This window comes from Coregonus lavaretus (assembly GCF_964263955.1).
Source record: "Coregonus lavaretus genome assembly, chromosome: 27".
Classification (NCBI taxonomy): Eukaryota; Metazoa; Chordata; class Actinopteri; order Salmoniformes; family Salmonidae; genus Coregonus; species Coregonus lavaretus.
In genome coordinates this window covers 4,200,421-4,221,548 of record NC_140014.1, presented here as the reverse complement: position 1 = coordinate 4,221,548, position 21,128 = coordinate 4,200,421, and the positions used below count along the sequence as shown (strand labels likewise).

General features: G+C 42.8%; 1 protein-coding gene across 1 annotated transcript in view; it reads right to left on the bottom strand.

Moving 5' to 3' along the window:
* babam2 (BRISC and BRCA1 A complex member 2) overlaps positions 1-21,128 on the bottom strand; it is a 193,113-nt gene that overhangs the window by 106,093 nt on the left and 65,892 nt on the right. The window contains exon 6 of the mRNA XM_084144123.1: positions 17,753-17,827. Within this exon, the coding sequence (XP_084000249.1) occupies positions 17,753-17,827 (75 nt within the window). The remainder of the gene's footprint in view (positions 1-17,752; positions 17,828-21,128) is intronic.

Sequence of the window (21,128 nt, the reverse complement as noted above, 5' to 3'; positions counted from 1 at the left end):
GGTGCGTGCTCAGTCCCCTCCTGTACTCCCTGTTCACTCATGACTGCATGGCCAGGCACGACTCCAACACCATCATTAAGTTTGCAGATGACACAACAGTGGTAGGCCTGATCACCGACAACGATGAGACAGAATATAGGGAGGAGGTCAGAGACCTGGCCGTGTGGTGCCAGGATTACAACCTCTCCCTCAACGTGACCAAGACAAAGGAGATGATTGTGGACTACAGGAAAAAAAAAGAGGACTGAGCACGGCCCCATTCTCATCGACAGGGCTGTAGTGGAACAGGTTGAGAGCTTCAAGTTCCTTGGTGTCCACATCACCAACAAACTATCATGGTCCAAACACACCAAGACATTCGTGAAGAGGGCACGACAAAGCCTATTCCCCCTCAGGAGACTGAAAAGATTTGGCATGGGTCCTCAGATCCTCAAAACATCCTACAGCTGCACCATCGAGAGCATCCTGACTGGTTGCATCACCGCCTGGTATGGCAACTGCTCAGCCTCCGACCGCAAGGCACTACAGAGGGTAGTGCGTACGGCCCAGTACATCACTGGGGCCAAGCTTCCTGCCATCCAGGACCTCTATATCAGGCGGTGTCAGAGGAAGGCCCTCAAAATTGTCAAAGACTCCAGCCACCCTAGTCATAGACTGTTCTCTCTGCTACCGCACGGCAAGCGGTACCGGAGTGCCAAGTCTAGGTCCAAATGACCCCTAAACAGCTTCTACCCCCAAGCCATAAGACTCCTGAACAGCTAATCATGGCTACCCGGACTATTTGCACTGCCCTCCCACCCCCCACCCCATCTTTTTAAGCTGCTGCTACTCTGTTAATTACTTATGCATAGTCACTTTAACTCTACCCACATGTACATATTACTTCAACTACCTCAACTAGCCGGTGCCCCTGCACATTGACTCTGCACCGGTACCCCCCTGTATATATAGCCTCCCTACTGTTATTTTATTTTACTTCTGCTCTTTTTTTCTCAACACTTTTTTGTTGTTGTTTTATTTTACTTTTTTATTAAAAATAAATGCACTATTGGTTAAGGGTTGTAAGTAAGCATTTCACTGTAATGTCTGCACCTGTTGTATTCGGCGCATGTGGCCAATAAAATTTGATTTGATCATGACTCGGTTTGTCTGAAGTGCCTTTTGAAAGCCTTACACTGTATGATCATATCATAACTTAGCTAGCCATGTTGGCAATAGAATAAGCTTTCAAATGATGCCCACCTAACCCAGATTGAGATTTATAAAGGAACGTTTTCGGATTGCGTAAACAACAACAGTAATTGTGTGATGGTGGCGATGCAGGGCTGTGTTCCAAATAAAACACTACAAGTGTGCTTTCTTCAGTTCTTATAGTTGAAGGCTCTTTCCTCAAGTCATAAAAGTGAAATGACTTAGGAACTGTGCACAGTTTGGAGAGGTGTGTGGCCACTCGGAGACACCAGTTAGACCTCTCACTCATAACCATGTAATCGTTTTTTCTCATCTTGCACTTACTCCAAAACGTCAATGAATATTCTTATTATGTTAATGAATGTATTCAGAGTATTTTCAGATGTTGTTATTGACAAATGCTGTGAAAAGTACAGTAAATGTAAAATGCACATAAAATCAACAGTGTAATGTTTGGATTCAGTCTTGTGTCAGGTGAACTGTTGTGTCATCATCTCTGGTCAGATAATTTCCCCATAATCTCCAGTGTTTTCTTTCAATTGCTACCACGGTCACGCACATGCTTTTTACAGTTCTTCTCTTAGAAACATTTCAATTGGGCCCTATCCATATAGGCCAATTTCCACGGGTGTAAGGGGTTAATGAGGAATATTAGTTGTTTTGTTAGAGCAGCAGTTAAATCCACAGAAATGTGTGCACTTGGGTAAAGGCTTTATATGTACATACATATTGTTAAGCATTGCATACAGGTTATACAGGTACATGTATCAATACGTATATGTGCACAATATACATCAATGTATGCCAGCTTTGACGTCAAGGGACTGTAAAGCAGCTTCTCTTATGATTTAAGTCTGATTCTATGTGCGTAAAGAGCTCTGGGGGTATTCTGCATAGACCAGGGGTGTCAAACTCAATCAGCACAAGGACCACAACAAATGTGTGGGCCAGATATATATATATATATTTTTATTTTTAAAAAAACGTGCATACAACTGCGACCCAAACTGGACATGGTTTTATTTGAAAAATTATGGCCCTTTAGAATGTCCACTTATGATGCTGTACATAGCATTTTTAACCTATTAAAACAAAAGAAGAGATCAATAATATTTGTTCAGCCTTTGCTGCTATGCTTGCAGATGTGCAAAATATGCTGCAACCCTAATCAAAAAGTATTTAAGAACTACAAATAACAAAAAAGTAGCTAGGTTGTTTTAACATTGAAAGTTAAAACATGTTTTTCATTTTTTTGCACTGTATGGATCACCGTTGCGGTTGATGTATGGTGCACTCAAAATGTATTGTAGTTGAGTAGCCAGCCTAGGCTACTGCTCAAATTTTGCTGTAATAGTTCTACATGTTTCTCCATTGCATGGTGTTTTGTTGCAGGTTTTGTTTTCTGGTTATTCATTGTCAAGCTTTAAAAACCAAAGCCAGACTGCAACATTTTAATAGCCTAGCTAGGACTGTGGCATATGTCTGTACACTTTCCCTTCGCTGCGCATGGTAAACGGTACACACAACAGCAACACAATTGACGTTGGATTCACCAATGCGAGCGCATCAGGCTGTAATTTCATAAAGCAGATGACTCAACTGTTGACTCATTTATACTCACTTGTGTGTCCTATTATCCTTTAGTAGTAATTTATACCCACGTGTGAATCCTTTATCTTATAACTTTTTGACAACCAAGATGACATTTTCTGTAGGCTACAGCAATGACCCGTTGGAACCGAAACTTGGCATGGACATTTAGCCTACAACACCTTAACATTTTTGGTCCGGTTGAAGATTCGGTCAGTGCCATTAGTGATGACATGATACAGAGCAATGGCTGGCTCGTGTGTGGGTGTGTGTGTGTGGGTCTGGGACGAGGGGTGTGTGTATAGCAATGTACTGCCGTTTGGCATGCAGCACGCTGGCAGTGCTTGCTATGACTTCTAGTGCAGTGCTTCGGTGGCCGTATGGAAGCGGGCCAAAGTGAATTGACAACCCAAATCATTGCGCGGGCCGGATAGAAATGTGTCACAGGCCTGATTCGGCCCACGGGTCTTGTGTTTGACACGTGGCATAGACGTTCCACTGCTTGCCATGCACTGAGCGCCCCCAACCCCCACCATCCCTCCCTCGCTCGGTCCTCTGTCCTTCCCCGACTCTCGACCTCTGCCTAGAGCGAGCCCCTTGCGTCGGTAAGCAGGCGCTCTGCTCCCGCTGTCCTCCTCCTGCTACTGGAGTTGAAGTCAGAGAGCCATTGTTAAACACTGCCCTAAGGACTTTCTCGCCAGTCTTTTTGCTATAGCCAATTTCCAGCGTTTTACATTTTATTAAAAAAATAAAAATAACATATGAAATATATAAAGCAGTGTGGGCTCCGATTGCCCCCACCTACCCCTTTTGATTTGGTTAAATTCAATATATAATCAAGATTTTAATTTGCATGGACAGCCTGAAAATTAATTGTTGCATAAGAGATGTTTTTTTAGCTGATAAGCTAATTACATTTAATTTCATTTCAGTCATTTAGCAGATGCTCTTATCCAGAGCGACTTACAGTTATTGAGTCCATACATTTTCATACTGGCCCCCCGTGGGAAAGGAACGCACAACCCTGGCTTTGCAAGCGCCATGCTCTACCAACTGAGCTACACGGGACTAGGGCTCATGTAATCTCTCCATTGTTACACCCCCCCAGCATTCTTTTGTTAAGGCTTTTGGGAGATTCTAGCGTTTTTCTTTCAGATACCAACATAGCTTTTTTGGTGGATATTTTTGGACATTTAAATGCACGTCTTGTTCATACACAGCCTTTGATAACAAAGGAGCAAAAGAAAGAGAGAATAAAGGCCAGGGAAATAAACAAGTGCGTAATAAATAACAGAGTCAGTGACGGCACTGAATAAATGAAGCTGGAAAAGACAAGGCCGGAGCCCGAGGCTCCGCTTCACCCTGCTCCTACTCTGTCGAGCTGCTGCCTGAGAAATTTCAGGGGTTTAAAAAAAAATCTACGAGGAGAAAAAAAAAAGAAGCAGAAAATAAATAGAGTAAAAATAATTAGATGTAAGCGTTCTTGCTGAGGCATACTGGCTTGGATAAAGACGTGATTGGGGGGGAAGAGGGGAGGCCCCGGGCTGACCGTGGCCTCAGCAAGAGAGGGGGCTGACCTTGGGGAAGTGAGCTACCGTTGGCTGGGGATGCGAGGGCCTGCCAGCTATATGCTGTACCAGCCCCACTAGATATCATAGTGCAGGGCCCAGTTTCCCAATAGCGATGGAACTTAAGCTTACGAGCGTTTTAACAATGCATCGTTACTAAAACGGCTGAAGAACTCACATGCGTTTCCCAAAACACCACATAGGGAGAACTTTCTTTAAGTGTGTCGTTGTAGCATGTGTCGATATTGCAGTGCTGCTCTCGGATCAGCTTTCTCATTTATTTTATTTTAATTTTTTACATTTTTAGTCATTTAGCAGACACTCTTATCCAGAGCGACTTACAGTTAGTGAGTGCATAAATTTTTTCATACTCCATTCACATCTCACCTTAACATTAGAATTATTCCACAATACTGACAGATCAGCTCCTAGAGATATAGAGTACCATAGTATGAGTCATAATACCCTAGAGGTCAAAGAGGGAAATGGTTCCAATCGTTTTTCCACCATTCATTTTTCCCATTTGGGATTTTAGAAACACTTAAAATAAGGGGTGTGTTTCGTGTAAACTTACCCTGGTGTGTGTAAATCTCTCTAGGACAAGGTGACTTATCAATATATTTGCCCCCAAAAATGAAACGCTAATTAGCTGCTAATGGAAAGGCTAATTAGCTGCTAATGTGGCTATCATAAAGAACTACAAATGCCATGATGATCTGGAAGAGGCTGCCGAATCGAGGCAAAGGTAAGAATCACTGGATTAACTAATGTTAGCTAAATGTAGTAATTAATAAATTGCCTACATTTCTTTAAAATTGACGATTCTGTGAACTGTCTTGTGCAAGTTTTAAATTGACACAATACCTGTTAGCAAAGGTGTCAGCTAGAGGTGATGTGCAAGAGCTTGCAGGGATTTGTAGTTTTGCATGATGTCTACTTTGACGCTAATCAGCATTTTTGAATCTGAGAGTAAATAGAGCCGCATATATTGATAAACGTCACCTTGTCCGACAGGTTATCAAAACGTCACACCAGGGTAAGCCTACACTATACACAGCCCTTATTTTAAATGTTTCTAAAATCCCCTATGGGAAAAATGAATGGTGGAAAAATTATTGGAACAATTTCCCTGTTTGACCACTAGGTCAAGGGTATTATGATAACTCCACTGTGGCGCTCTTCTAATGCTTGTTACACATCATGAAATATAGTGAGGCAAAAAAATTGGACAGTAGCCTACAATTAGCAAAATAGAACTCAATTGAATGAACATGACATTTATTTTAATATGACTGAAATATATAGGCCTATGTAACCTATACTGTATTCATCTTCATACAGTCATCTAGGTTTTCATTTCATTTTTTATCCTTCACTTGTTTGTAACAATTGCAAAGACATTAGCAACTTTTTATTTGTAGTAAACTTCGTTCTGAAGTTATCGGTGGTCACAGAGCAACAGACAGCTAAACATCTTGATTCTGTGTTTAAAGTGAAGCGGAAGGGCAAAAAATGATCTAACGACACACTTAGCTGTTCTACGAGTGGTAATTAACATGCGTTTTCAAGTGCATCTTTCGTAATGATGGTTTTGGGAAACAGCTCAGAGATTTAACCATGATAATACAAATGCTTTACGATGAACTTACACTTAGCCTTAAAAGGGGAATAAAGTCACATTTCAAAAACGTGTAGAAGTTCCTAAACCCCTCTGATTTATTGTTGGACTGTCAAAGTGTGCACCTCTCTCAGTCAGGGAGAGCGAGGTAGAGCTAGAGCGAGAGCTACATCACCCCACTCACTGGAGCGCTAGACATACATTTGAGGAATAACGCAAATATATTTTAAAAAAGAACAACAAAAAAAAAGAAATCACGTTCTGTCACAGAGAAAATACTAAATTCGGGAAGCCCAATCGATTGTTAAATATGGCATATACATTTTATGTGATAAGTTTGGGTTGCGGGTTCACAATTTTACATTTTCTGAGATCTCTGCCAAGCAAGAAAGGAGCCGACCTGATCCCGCCTCCCACTTCTACCTTCCAACCCCATTGTCCATCTTCCGTCTCTGACTGTAGGCTATCCCTTGTTGTATGGTGTGAGCAGATTACGGCAAAATATATACCGTATTTTCCGCACTATAAGGCGCACCGGAGTATAAGCCGCAGCAGCTAAATTGAATGATATTGAATGATGTGTACATATATAAGCCGCACTGGCCTATAAGCCGCAGGTGTTTTAATGTTTAATTACCATATGTAAGGGTTCGTGCACAGAGGGGATTGTCGGGAAAGAGACAAACTGTCTCGCTCTCGTAATGTCTGTCTGTCTTGCTCTCGTTCTGTCTCTCGTACCACTCTCGGTTCCACTTTTACTTTTGCGCGCTACCTGTCTCACTCTTTTCCGGCCTCCAGCTTTTCCTGCTGGAGCCCGCCGCTTAAAGGTGGGGGGCGCGGACCGGTCATAGAGCCCATAGAGTTAAAGTTGGTGGACTGTAACCTGTAAAATCCATAGATTTAGGAGGTCTTCTAGTGGCCGTTAGCTGTAAAAATCCATAGATTAGCTGCACCGTTATATAAGCCGCAGGGTCGAAAAATGGGAAAAAAGGCGCGGCTTATAGTCCGAAAATTACGGTACTAAAATGAGAGGGAAAGCCTAGTGAGTGTGCAACATAACTTCCACTTCACTAGATGACAAATATGGGCTATATGGCTAATCCATGGAACAAATGTTTAATTAGATAAATAAAAAAAATAAAAAACTATCCTACAGCAGCCAGCTGACAGCGAACCTTGTAAAATAATTTCAGTTGCAGATATAATAGATAGCCTAGGTACTGATGCATGCGTCTATCGAAATGTGATTTATGCTCACTGTCAAATTTTTCATTGGTGTAGATCAAATATGCTATTATTACATTTATTATTAGCCTACATTTACATATCGGTAGACTAATGACAATCATTTACCAAATGATGCAGGGGATTTATTTTGCAAGCCAGGGCCAAATTGCCTTCCTCGAGCGAGCAAGAGAATGTGATAATATAGGCTAAGTTTATAAAATGGAAAAGCATTCTTATATGTTTGCATCAAATACCCCTTGCATCAAATATCCTACTCCTTGCATCAAATATCCTACTCCGTGAAAGTTGTGTATTGATTATATATAGCATATGTGATGAATGATGATCACTGCAATGAACAGCTGCAGTGTTGTTCATTGGGTCACCCCATATCATAGAATTGGCTACGTGAAAGTTTATAAAGACAGAAAGCGGACACGTGGAATTATTTAATTTGGATGGATGGTTGACATGACAGAAAGGTAGGCGTATATTTTTATATCTAAATTGTGGGTTGAAACTTTCTAGAGCTCGTTGTGTGTTGTTTCGCGCACGGGACTCACGCCTGGATGGACTCGTGCCTGGTCAAAACTTTATAGCCTTTTGTGAAATATATTCAAAAATTCTAACAAAATACACCAGTGACATAATTTAAGAGAAAAACATATTTAGAGCACAGCATTTTCTGATTGGTTTCCAGAGAATTGAAAGAGAGAAAAAGGTGTGCTGTGTTGGGTGATGTCTGATGCAGGCTATTTTGAAAATGGCCGGTGTGTTGTGTTTATAAGGAGACCCCTCGTGCGTGTGTTGTTGCATGAGCAGTAAGCCCACCCATGGGCTGCTGTTTCCTCCTTGCTTGGCAGAGATCTCAGAAAAGGTCAAATTGCGAAACCACAACCCAAATGTATCACATGAAAAGGTATATGCCATATCTCACAATCGATTGGGCTTCCCGAATTTAGTATGTTCGCTGTGACAGAAAGTTTCTTATTTTCGAAGATTTGCGTTATTCCACAAAGTTATATCCAGCGCTGCAGTGAGTGGGGGGCTGCATAACGAAGATGTGGCTCTAGCTCTACCTTGCTCTCCCGATTGAGAGATGTGCACACTTTGACAGACAGTCCAACAACGAGTCAGAGGAGTTTAGGAACTTAGATTTCGTACAGTAGCTTGGTTCACCTAGTGTACGCTTCACCTGGTCACCCAAACCAACTCATGAGGATCGAGGCTTTCCCATGAGGATGGATACAAATCAGATTGTCCCTTTCCCCATAGCCAGATAGCGCCACAACAAGGGTCAGCGCTTGCGGGGGGAACACGGCTCAAGCCAAGCGTGAGCAAAGGGCTCGGTCACGAACACACCGTCTCTCCACACTGATGGCTTGGAAGGCTGGCTGATGTGACATTTAGAGGCAACACGCCCCTGTGCACACTGCTAGAGTGGCATAGAAAGATAGATAGTCAGGGAAGATGGCAGCACAGCCTTGTGTTAACCGCATCGACCCTATAGATGTCACTGTGCAACAAAAGGTCACAGCGCTAATTAGCAGAAAGATGTATGGTATATTTACCACTAAAACACAGACACTAAGGATGTGTGGACAAGAATTTGCTGTGCCACGGATGCATACAGTATACATGGACTATTGTACTGCATACGCCTCTGTATGTACAGGCCCAAAGAATAATTGCAGAGTCAAATCTGGCAGGCAGAGGTCATAACGGAACTGTAGAGGGCACGAGCACAGTCATCATGGTACAATCCAGGGCTGTCCTGTCACTCTGATTCAAAATGGTGCCCAGAGATCAGAGGAAGACCACCAACAACGTCTGTCTTTGTACTACCCCGGCGCTCCCTCTCTTCGTCCTTCTTCATCTTCTGTTGGACTACGCCAGGCTGCCCCCATAAAAAAAAATAGCACTCCCCACTCCCTGAGGCTGGGCAGCCGAAACAGGAAGGTAAACATGTCCACTGTAGTGGAGCTCAGACCACACAGACACTTCGCTCTGGGTTACAGTTGTCCTACACCACTCTGCTCCCACCGGCAACACGCCAGTACAAAGTAGGTCTGACCAACCTTCACCGCAAATATCTACTTCATATAAAACCCATAGTGTTTTTTTTATTTTTTACCCTCTGTGGAAAGGGTAACCCAAATCGGGGTTAAACGTCTAACTTGCTCCACCTGCCCAAATGACTCACCCTCTAGTCAGAATATCATCTAGCGGTGACCCCTGAGATTTTGACGGTTGATTTCTCTTGTCGTGTTCGGGGGGAAACCCGACTATCTATGGTGTGCTGGGTTGAACAGGACTCATTTTCGGAGGAGTCGAGACTTGCAGACAGGGTTTGGGAAAGGGAGGGGGTATTTCTTTGGAGTCTTGTAATAGCGTAGAATAAAGAATGGATAGGATCCATATCCTTTCTGGTGCTCCCCACAAAATGTAAATAGGGATGGATTTCACCAAGGTTGTAAAATGCATTTCTCATGATTGGACCTTTTATTCTCTACAGCTGTCATCTTTGCACTAATGCAAACACTTTTAAATGTAGCACACAGAGAGCCTTTGAGGCTGTGTTTAGACAGGCAGCTCAATTCAGAATTATTTTCACTAATCTGTCTTTTGACAGATCAGATCACCTCTGAAAAAGATCTGATGTGATAAGATCTGATGTGATAGTGAAGACCAATTAGTGGACAAAATATCAGAATTGGGCTGCCTGTGTAAACGCAAATGAGTGACACAAATGTGTCTTAACAATATTATTTTAAACTTCCCAACTAAGCAGTTTTTTTAATACCACTTTAAATGGTAGTTTCTCAAATGGTGAATATCATGATTCAAGACATTCTGATGCAGCAGTTAATGTATCCTTGTTCAGCTGCTACATTGACACCTTATGCCAACTGGCACTGCATAGACTTTCCATTAATGCACTTGGATAATGCATTGAAGAAATCCAAGCTAAAGCGACAAGTAAGCATGAACAACCTTGCCCACAAGGTATTCAACTGACAATCTTGTCATCACAATTCTGCTTTTCAATAACTATTTATGTTATGGACAATTAAGAATTTCATACCAACTGAATGCAGAAAAGTTTTTTCCTAAGTGAGTAATAAATACATGGAGGTATCTGTAAGATGTCCCATTGTTACACTGTACAAAGCTGCAGTGGCTTGCTTGGCAAATTAACAGTTATTTAATTTAAACAATTCCAAAGCATCTGTCGCCTGAGAAATCAGGCCGTTGGTCTGCGGTACATTTCCGCTCCGAGCCTGTTCTGTGCTCGTGAGGCGCAACTACCAAAGCCCCGTTCCTTTGGGATGCGTGGGCGGACGAGGTGCATTTTCAACACTTCCCATCTCTATGTGGATGCTCTTCCTGATTCTTCCTGTGGTCCCTTGAAAACGCTGCATATCCTTCTTGAAAATGACAAGGTCTGAAGGGCCTGGGCGATCAGATGTAACAACTGTGTGTGTGTGTGTGTCTTTGTGTGTTTATAAGTAGTAGTGTGAACGTTTAAACGTTAAAACATTTAAACAAAATTGGTATTGTTAATGTTAAAACATTTTTGTTGTTGTTATATTTTAACAAAATTAAAATCACAGTGCAGTTATCACAAAACTACCACTAACAGGTCCCGATCATCATCATAAAGGGAACATTTCAAATTAAATACCTAACGCAACAATGCTGTAATGTTAGTAGGAGATATGCATCTTTAAAATTATTTGCCACAGATATAAAGCGCTCTGCACGTCATCGTTGTTAACAGTTGGAAAAATGGAAAGGCAAGCGACAGCAGCGAAGTCCTGTATAGCAATACTTTGAGAAGTGAAATGAGAAGCTGGTGAAATGCAAACTTCGTGAAAGGTGGAATTGAGGTACAGTATTGGTAGTACAGGTGCTTTAAATTATGGTGGAAAATAAGTATTTGGTCACCTACAAACAAGCAAGATTTCTGGCTCTCACAGACCTGTAACTTCTTCTTTAAGAGGCTCCTCTGTCCTCCACTCGTTACCTGTATTAATGGCACCTGTTTGAACTTGTTATCAGTATAAAATACACCTGTCCACAACCTCAAATAGTCACACTCCAAACTCCACTATGGCCAAGACCAAAGAGCTGTCAAAGGACACCAGAAACAAAATTGTAGACCTGCACAAGGCTGGGAAGACTGAATCTGCAATAGGTAAGCAGCTTGGTTTGAAGAAATCAACTGTGGGAGCAATTATTAGGAAATGGAAGACATACAAGACCACTGATAATCTCCCTCGATCTGGGGCTCCACGCAAGATTTAATAATTTAATTTTAATATGCCATTTAGCAGACGCTTTTATCCAAAGCGACTTACAGTCATGCGTGCATACTTTTTTTTTGTGTATGGGTGGTCCCGGGGATCGAACCCACTACCTTGGCGTTACAAGCGCCGTGCTCTACCAGCTGAGCTACTGAGAATCTACTAAGATCTCACCCCGTGGGGTCAAAATGATCACAAGAACGGTGAGCAAAAATCCCAGAACCACACGGGGGGAACTAGTGAATGACCTGCAGAGAGCTGGGACCAAAGTAACAAAGCCTACCATCAGTAACACACTACGCCGCCAGGGACTCAAATCCTGCAGTGCCAGACGTGTCCCCCTGCTTAAGCCAGTACATGTCCAGGCCCGTCTGAAGTTTGCTAGAGTGCATTTGGATGATCCAGAAGAGGATTGGGAGAATGTCATATGGTCAGATGAAATCAAAATATAACTTTTTGGTAAAAACTCAACTCGTCGTGTTTGGAGGACAAAGAATGCTGAGTTGCATCCAAAGAACACCATAGCTACTGTGAAGCATGGGGGTGGAAACATCATGCTTTGGGGCTGTTTTTCTGCAAAGGGACCAGGACGACTGATCTGTGTAAAGGAAAGAATGAATGGGGCCATGTATCGTGAGATTTTGAGTGAAAACCTCCTTCCATCAGCAAGGGCATTGAAGATGAAACGTGGCTGGGTCTTTCAGCATGACAATGATCTCAAACACACCACCCGGGCAACGAAGGAGTGCCTTCGTAAGAAGCATTTCAAGGTCCTGGAGTGGCCTAGCCAGTCTCCAGATCTCAACCCCATAGAAAATCTTTGGAGGGAGTTGAAAGTCCGTGTTGCCCAGCGACAGCCCCAAAACATCACTGCTCTAGAGGAGATCTGCATGGAGGAATGGGCCAAAATACCAGCAACAGTGTGTGAAAACCTTGTGAAGACTTACAGAAAACGTTTGACCTGTGTCATTGCCAACAAAGGGTATATAACAAAGTATTGAGAAACTTTTGTTATTGACCAAATACTTATTTTCCACCATAATTTGCAAATAAATTCATTAAAAATCCTACAATGTGATTTTCTGGATTTTTTTTCTTCTAATTTTGTCTGTCATAGTTGACGTGTACCTATGATGAAAATTACAGGCCTCTCTCATCTTTTTAAGTGGGAGAACTTGCACAATTTGTGGCTGACTAAATACTTTTATTTCCCCACTGTGTATATATACATACAGATAAATAAATCATGCATATCTTAATTTATTCCCACAATTAACGAATAATATGCGTAATAATGTTGGAAGTTCATACAAAGGATTGTTACCTATAACCAGGAATGGCATTACAAAAATGAAATTTTTGGCAAACAATCATTATTTTGGCAAACAATTATTGTGATTCATACTCCCCACAAACAACCACAAGCTCAGCTGTTCAACATTTATTCCATCCCCGTGCCCAACTAAAGAGAAGACTTGATGAGAAGGCACAGAAAATTGAGCAAGAATTGGGAGATTTGATTAACCAATGTCAAGTCCTAACTGATGGCTCTCAGACACACCCCCCTACCCTGAAACACACACACACACACTGGTCCCCCGTTGTGACCATTTTCCCAAGCCTCTCTGTGCAGTCAGACTTTTTGATTATTTTGTGCCAACAGGGCCACAATAATTTGCCCCCTCTCTGATTGTCAGAGTGTGACCCCCTCCCAATGGGTTACTGCAGCCAGTGTTGCCAGCACTGCCACTACCTGGGTGGGGGTACCCCACCGGCTAGGTACAAGGTCATCAAGGTTCTCATTAGAAGCTTTGAGAAATTCCTTGTATATTATGCTCATCCATCCGGGAGCTTTGGCTTTATTGGACCAACTCTGCCAGGCAGGCTCAGACTCTTGAGGGCGCGATGCTGCTTTAGTGGGTCTCTGACCCCGTTTATCTTTCTGTCTTGGCTGCATATAGGCTACCTGCAGTAGCCTTATAAAACATATAAGGATTTCTCCTTAGTGTGTGGGACGCTCAGGTGTCTGACGAATGTTTTTTATGACAGTGTCTTTCTTTCTTTCTTTCTTTCTTTCTTTCTTTCTGCTTGCATTTTGATGTGTGTATTTTCTATAATTTCTGTAATTCAGGGCTCATCTGTAAAAGAGACCTTGGTCTCAGTATGACTCCCTGATAAAAACAATATATATATATATATACATATACATACACACTGCTCAAAAAAATTAAGGGAACACTTAAACAACACAATGTAACTCCAAGTCAATCACACTTCTGTGAAATCAAACTGTCCACTTAGGAAGCAACACTGATTGACAATACATTTCACATGCTGTTGTGCAAATGGAATAGACAACAGGTGGAAATTATAGGCAATTAGCAAGACACCCCCAATAAAGGACTGGTTTTGCAGGTGGTGACCACAGACCACTTCTCAGTTCCTATGCTTCCTGGCTGATGTTTTGGTCACTTTTGAATGATGGCGGTGCTTTCACTCTAGTGGTAGCATGAAACGGAGTCTACAACCCACACAAGTGGCTCAGGTAGTGCAGCTCATCCAGGATGGCACATCAATGCGAGCTGTGGCAAGAAGGTTTGCTGTGTCTGTCAGCGTAGTGTCCAGAGCATGGAGGCGCTACCAGGAGACAGGCCAGTACATCAAGAGACGTGGAGGAGGCCGTAGGAGGGCAACAACCCAGCAGCAGGATTGCTACCGCCGCCTTTGTGCAAGGAAGAGCAGGAGGAGCACTGCCAGAGCCCTGCAAAATGACCTCCAGCAGGCCACAAATGTGCATGAGTCTGCTCAAACGGTCAGAAACAGACTCCATGAGGGTGGTATGAGGGCCCGACGTCCACAGGTGGGGGTTGTGCTTACAGCCCAACACCGTGCAGGACGTTTGGCATTTGCCAGAGAACACCAAGATTGGCAAATTCGCCACTGGCGCCCTGTGCTCTTCACAGATGAAAGCAGGTTCACACTGAGCACGTGACAGACGTGACAGAGTCTGGAGACGCCGTGGAGAACGTTCTGCTGCCTGCAACATCCTCCAGCATGACCGGTTTGGCGGTGGGTCAGTCATGGTGTGGGGTGGCATTTCTTTGGGGGGCCGCACAGCCCTCCATGTACTCGCCAGAGGTAGCCTGACTGCCATTAGGTACCGAGATGAGATCCTCAGACCCCTTGTGAGACCATATGCTGGTGCGGTTGGCCCTGGGTTCCTCCTAATCCAAGACAATGCTAGACCTCATGTGGCTGGAGTGTGTCAGCAGTTCCTGCAAGAGGAAGGCATTGATGCTATGGACTGGCCCGCCCGTTCCCCAGACCTGAATCCAATTGAGCACATCTGGGACATCCATCCACCAATGGCATGTTGCACCACAGACTGTCCAGGAGTTGGCGGATGCTTTAGTCCAGGTCTGGGAGAAGATCCCTCAGGAGACCATCCGCCACCTCATCAGGAGCATGCCCAGGCGTTGTAGGGAGGTCATACAGGCACGTGGAGGCCACACACACTACTGAGCCTCATTTTGACTTGTTTTAAGGACATTACATCAAAGTTGGATCAGCCTGTAGTGTGGTTTTCCACTATAATTTTGAGGGTGACTCCAAATCCAGACCTCCATGGGTTGATAAATTTGAATGACATTGATAATTGTTGTGAGATTTTGTTGTCAGCACATTCAACTATGTAAAGAAAAAAGTATTTAATAAGATTATTTCATTCAGATCTAGGATGTGTTATTTTAGTGTTCCCTTTATATTTTTGAGCAGTGTATATACACAGTAACAGTCAAAAGTTTGGACACACCTACTCATTCAAGGGTTTTTCTTTATTTTTTACTATTTTCTACATTGTAGAATAATAGTGAAGACATTAAAACTATGAAATAACACATATGGAATCATGTAGTAACCAAAGACTCTTCAAAGTAGCCACCCTTTGCCTTGATGACAGCTTTGCACACTCTTGGCATTCTCTCAACCAGCTTCATGAGGTAGTCAGTCACCTGGAATGCATTTCAATTAACAGGTGTGCCTTGTTAAAAGTTAATTTGTGGAATTTCTTTCCTTCTTAATGCGTTTGAGCCAATCAGTTGTATTGTGACAAGGTAGGGGTGGTATACAGAAGATAGCCCTATTTGGTAAAAGACCAAGTCCATATTATGGCAAGAACAGCTCAAATAAGCAAAGAGAAACAACAGTCCATCATTACTTTAAGAAATTAAGGTCAGTCAATCCGGAACATTTCAAGAACTTTGAAAGTCTTCAAGTGCAGTCTCAAAAACCATCAAGCGCTATGATGAAAACTGGCTCTCATGAGGACCACCACAGGAAAGGAAGACCCAGAGTTACCTCTGCTGCAGAGGATAAGTTCATTAGAGTTACCAGCCTCAGAAATTGCAGCCAAAATAAATGCTTCAGAGTTCAAGTCACAGACACATCTCAACATCAACTGTTCAGTGGGGACTGTGTGAATCAGGACTTCATGGTTGAATTGCTGGAAAGGAACCACTACTGAAGTACACCAATAAGAAGAATAGACCTGCTTGGGCCAAGAAACACGAGCAATGGACATTAGACCGGTGGAAATTTGTCCTTTGGTCTGGAGTCCAAATTGGAGATTTTTGGTTCCAACCGCTGTGTCTTTGTGAGACGCGGTGTGGGTGAACAGATGATCGCTGCATGCGTAGTTCCCACCGTAAAGAATGGAGGAGGAGGTGTTATAGTGTGGGGGTGCTTTGCTGGTGACACTGTCTGTGATTTATTTAGAATTCAAGGCACACTTAACCAGCATGGCTACCACAGCATTCTGCAGCGATACGCCATCCATCTGGTTTGGGCTTAGTGGGACTATGGTTTGGGCTTAGTGGGACTATCATTTGTTTTTCAACAGGACAATGACCCAACACACCTCCAGGCTGTTTAAGGGCTATTTTACCAAGAAGGACAGTGATGGAGTGCTGCATCAGATGACCTGGCCTCCACAATCCCCCGACCTCAACCCAATTGAGATGGTTTGGGATGAGTCGGACGGCAGAGTGAAGGAAAAGCAGCCAACAAGTGCTAAGCATATGTGGGAACTCCTTCAAGACTGTTGGAAAAGCATTCCAGGTGACGCTGGTTGAGAGAATGCCAAGCGTGTGCAAAGCTGTCATCAAGGCAAAGGATGGCTATTTGAAGTATCTCAAATATAAAATATTTGGTTACTACATGATTCCATACGTGTTATTTCATAGTTTTGATGTCTTCACTATTATTCTACAATGTCGAAAATACTAAAAATAAAGAAAAACACTTGAATGAATAGGTGTGTCCAAACTTTTGACTGGTACTGTATGTTCTGGTAATTGTGAGTTGGCTAGCCAGCTAGAAAGTGTAGCTAGCTAACACGCTAGCATCAAACCAAAACGTTGTCTAGAAACTTGCTTTTAGTTGCCTGGCTTGCTAGATTGACATAGCTATCCTAAATACATTACCGCAATTATAATTGCAGAAATGAAAGTAAAGTACAGGCTTTGTCGCCGGCAATACCTTTCAGATATAAAGAAAAGTCCCAAAAAAGTTGGTGGAATGCTAAATTTGGCGGGTTTTCGTCAATGTTTGAAAGGATAAGATAGTCCACTAACTCTGTCCAAAGAAATTGGTGCGTTTCAGTGCTGAGAGACATGAGGGATGAAAGGCCTGTGATGCTGATGACTGCTGCTGTTTTCCTTATGTTTACCATCATTTCCTCTCACAAACACGTCGCGGGCTGGAAAAGGCCAGCGAGCTTGGGCCTCCCGAGGCCTAGCTGCACAACCACACGCAGTGAAAAGACGGAGAGGGGGGGGGGAGAGAGAGAGAGAGAGAGAGAGAGAGAGAGAGAGAGAGAGAGAGAGAGAGAGAGAGAGAGAGAGAGAGAGAGATGAAGGGAGGGAGAGAGAGCTTGGTCTGCGCAGCCTGCAGACACCACGCAGCTCAAAGCTGATAGGAAGTGACGGGCTGCTGATTAGTCAACTCACAGCCCCGGCTACCAGTGGCTGTATGTGTACGGGGCTGCGCACACAGTGAACACACACATATTGAATAGAAACATACAGATTGAGAAGACACACACAAAATCCAACACACAGATCGTTCTAGCCCTGTATATATGCTGTGCTGCATGCTTAAAGGCATACAGTGAAAGTTTGCCTTTGCACGCACGCATGCATATTCCTTTGCGCGTGTGTGTGTGAGCACATGTATGAAGGGGGTATGTTGGTTACCTTGAGGAGATAGACGGGGATGTTGCTGAAGTCCACAGGGAGCTTGAGCAGGAAGCGAGCGGAGAACTCCCCTGTCTGGAACACGAGAGGCAAGGAAAATAACATCACACCGTGTACGGATGGAGAACACAGGTCATATTGAAACAACACAGGCACACTGCATGGGAATGATTAGGGATGGCTAAAGATGAGTGAATTGCAAATGAGATTTTAGAACCTGTTTGAATACATCTCATGTATATGTCTTAATGGGGCAATTTTTAGACAAATGAGAGGTATTTATTTCCTGATTTTAGGGAGCTATGGATGTTCAATGTGGTTAATTTGCTGACTAGCTAAATCTAAAAGATTAATTGGATTTGAGTAATTTAGCCTTTGAATATTTACTACAGTCTAGAAACACTTGAGGAATTATAAATGCTTTGAAATATATACTTTTTAGGCAGTAGTTCTGAAAGTAGCACTCACAAGCAAAAAATGGTCCCCGAAAATTGCATACGTGCACCACGTCATTACTCTCTCTCGGTCTGCTATGTGTGCATCTGTCTAGCTGTCACTCAAATGGTGAGGGGCTGAAGCTCATTGGCTCACTTCAAACTCAAATTGCTAAGGGGCTGGCCCACATGGGGGAAAATGGCGCAGCATAGCTTTCAAACTAGGTATTTTGTGGCTAATTGAGGTAAAACAGTAATTCTGCTCAGAGATTATGCATGTATGAACTACACATCAACACATCCAGCCCAAAGCGAGAGGTTTAAAAAATCCTTAGTAGTCGCAAAAGTTCGGAGTATGTCTAACAACTTCTCCAATTAAAATTATGTTAAAATGTATAAATAAATCAGATTAACAAATATACGACTAAAGGATTTAAGAGATGTAGAACAATAAAGCCGTCTTAAACATATCATTGTCTGTTACCCCACAGACCACACCAACCCTAACCACATCTGCAAAGACAGAACTTTCACATGTACACATTCAAAAGTTCCTAAAAATCCTCCTAGTTGTGCAACCTTTTGCATATTTTTTTTGTTGTTCATCAAGGCACATGTACAACACATTCTATTCCATAAAAGTAGTAGGTTAGTTAGTTGTGCAATATGGGTGTGTCTCGACACACACGCACACAGAGTATACACAGACATATACAGTGGGGAAAAAAAGTATTTAGTCAGCCACCAATTGTGCAAGTTCTCCCACTTATAAAGATGAGAGAGACCTGTCATTTTCATCATAGGTACACGTCAACTATGACAGACAAATTGAGGATAAAAAATCCAGAAAATCACATTGTAGGATTTTTAATGAATTTATTTGCAAATTATGGTGGAAAATAAGTATTTGGTCACCTACAAACAAGCAAGATTTCTGGCTCTCACAGACCTGTAACTTCTTTTTAAGAGGCTCCTCTGTCCTCCACTCGTTACCTGTATTAATGGCACCTGTTTGAACTTGTTATCAGTATAAAAGACACCTGTCCACAACCTCAAACAGTCACACTCCAAACTCCACTATGGCCAAGACCAAAGAGCTGTCAAAGGACACCAGAAACAAAATTGTAGACCTGCACCAGGCTGGGAAGACTGAATCTGCAATAGGTAAGCATCTTGGTTTGAAGAAATCAACTGTGGGAGCAATTATTAGGAAATGGAAGACATACAAGACCACTTATATTCTCCCTCGATCTGGGGCTCCACGCAAGATCTCACCCCGTGGGGTCAAAATGATCACAAGAACGGTGAGCAAAAATCCCAGAACCACACGGGGGGACCTAGTGAATGACCTGCAGAGAGCTGGGACCAAAGTAACAAAGCCTACCATCAGTAACACACTACTCCGCCAGGGACTCAAATCCTGCATTGCCAGACGTGTCCCCCTGCTTAAGCCAGTACATGTCCAGGCCCGTCTGAAGTTTGGGAGAATGTCATATGGTCAGATGAAACCAAAAGATAACTTTTTGGTAAAAACTCAACTCGTTGTGTTTGGAGGACAAAGAATGCTGAGTTGCATCCAAAGAACACCATACCTACTGTGAAGCATGGGGGTGGAAACTTCATGCTTTGGGGCTGTTTTTCTGCAAAGGGACCAGGACGACTGATCCGTGTAAAGGAAAGAATGAATGGGGTCATGTATCGTGAGATTTTGAGTGAAAACCTCCTTCCATCAGCAAGGGCATTGAAGATGAAACGTGGCTGGGTCTTTTAGCATGACAATGATCCCAAACACACCTCCCGGGCAACGAAGGAGTGGCTTCGTAAGAAGCATTTCAAGGTCCTGGAGTGGCCTAGCCAGTCTCCAGATCTCAACCCCATAGAAAATCTTTGGAGGGAGTTGAAAGTCCGTGTTGCCCAGCGACAGCCCCAAAACATCACTGCTCTAGAGGAGATCTGCATGGAGGAATGGGCCAAAATACCAGCAACAGTGTGTGAAAACCTTGTGAAGACTTACAGAAAACATTTGACCTGTGTCATTGCCAACAAAGTGTATATAACAAAGTATTGAGAAACTTTTGTTATTGACCAAATACTTAATTTCCACCATAATTTGCAAATAAATTCATAAAAAATCCTACAATGTGATTTTCTGGATTTCTTTTTCTCATTTTGTCTGTCAAAGTTGACATGTACCTATGATGAAAATTACAGGCCTCTCTCATCTTTTTAAGTGGGAGAACTTGCACAATTGGTGGCTGACTAAATACTTTTTTCCCCCACTGTACATACGTCCTTGCTCTGGAACATGCTTGGGGTGCCACATCCTGACCTAGCATAATCCGCCATTTCACATGGCGGTTCAGTGACAGCGACATTCACCTCGCTGCTGTTCTTTTATTATCCCTGTAGCCAGCTGAACTGGTGGCGTACAGCGGCTTGCGAAAGTATTCACCCCCCTTGGCATTTTTCCTATTTTGTTGCCTTACAACCTGGAATTAAAATATATTTTTTGGGGGGTTTGTTTCATTTGATTTACACAACATGCCTACCACTTTGAAGATGCAAAAAAAAATTGGGGGTGAAACAAACAAGAAATAAGACAAAAAAACAGAAAACTTAAGCGTGCATAACTATTCACCCCCCCAAAGTCAATACTTTGTAGAGCCACCATTTGCAGCAATTACAGCTGCAAGTCTTCTTCCCACGGGGGGCCAGTATGAAAAATGCATGCACTCACTAATTGTAAATCGCTCTGGATAAGAGCGTCTTCTAAATTACTAAAATGTCAATTGGATCACTAAAAATAGTATCTTGGGGTATGTCTCTATCAAGTTCAAGTTGGATGGGTTCTGCTGGTGTACAGCAATCTTTAAACCACACCACATATTATCCATTGGATTGAGGTCTGGGCTTTGACTAGGCCATTACAATACATTTAAATG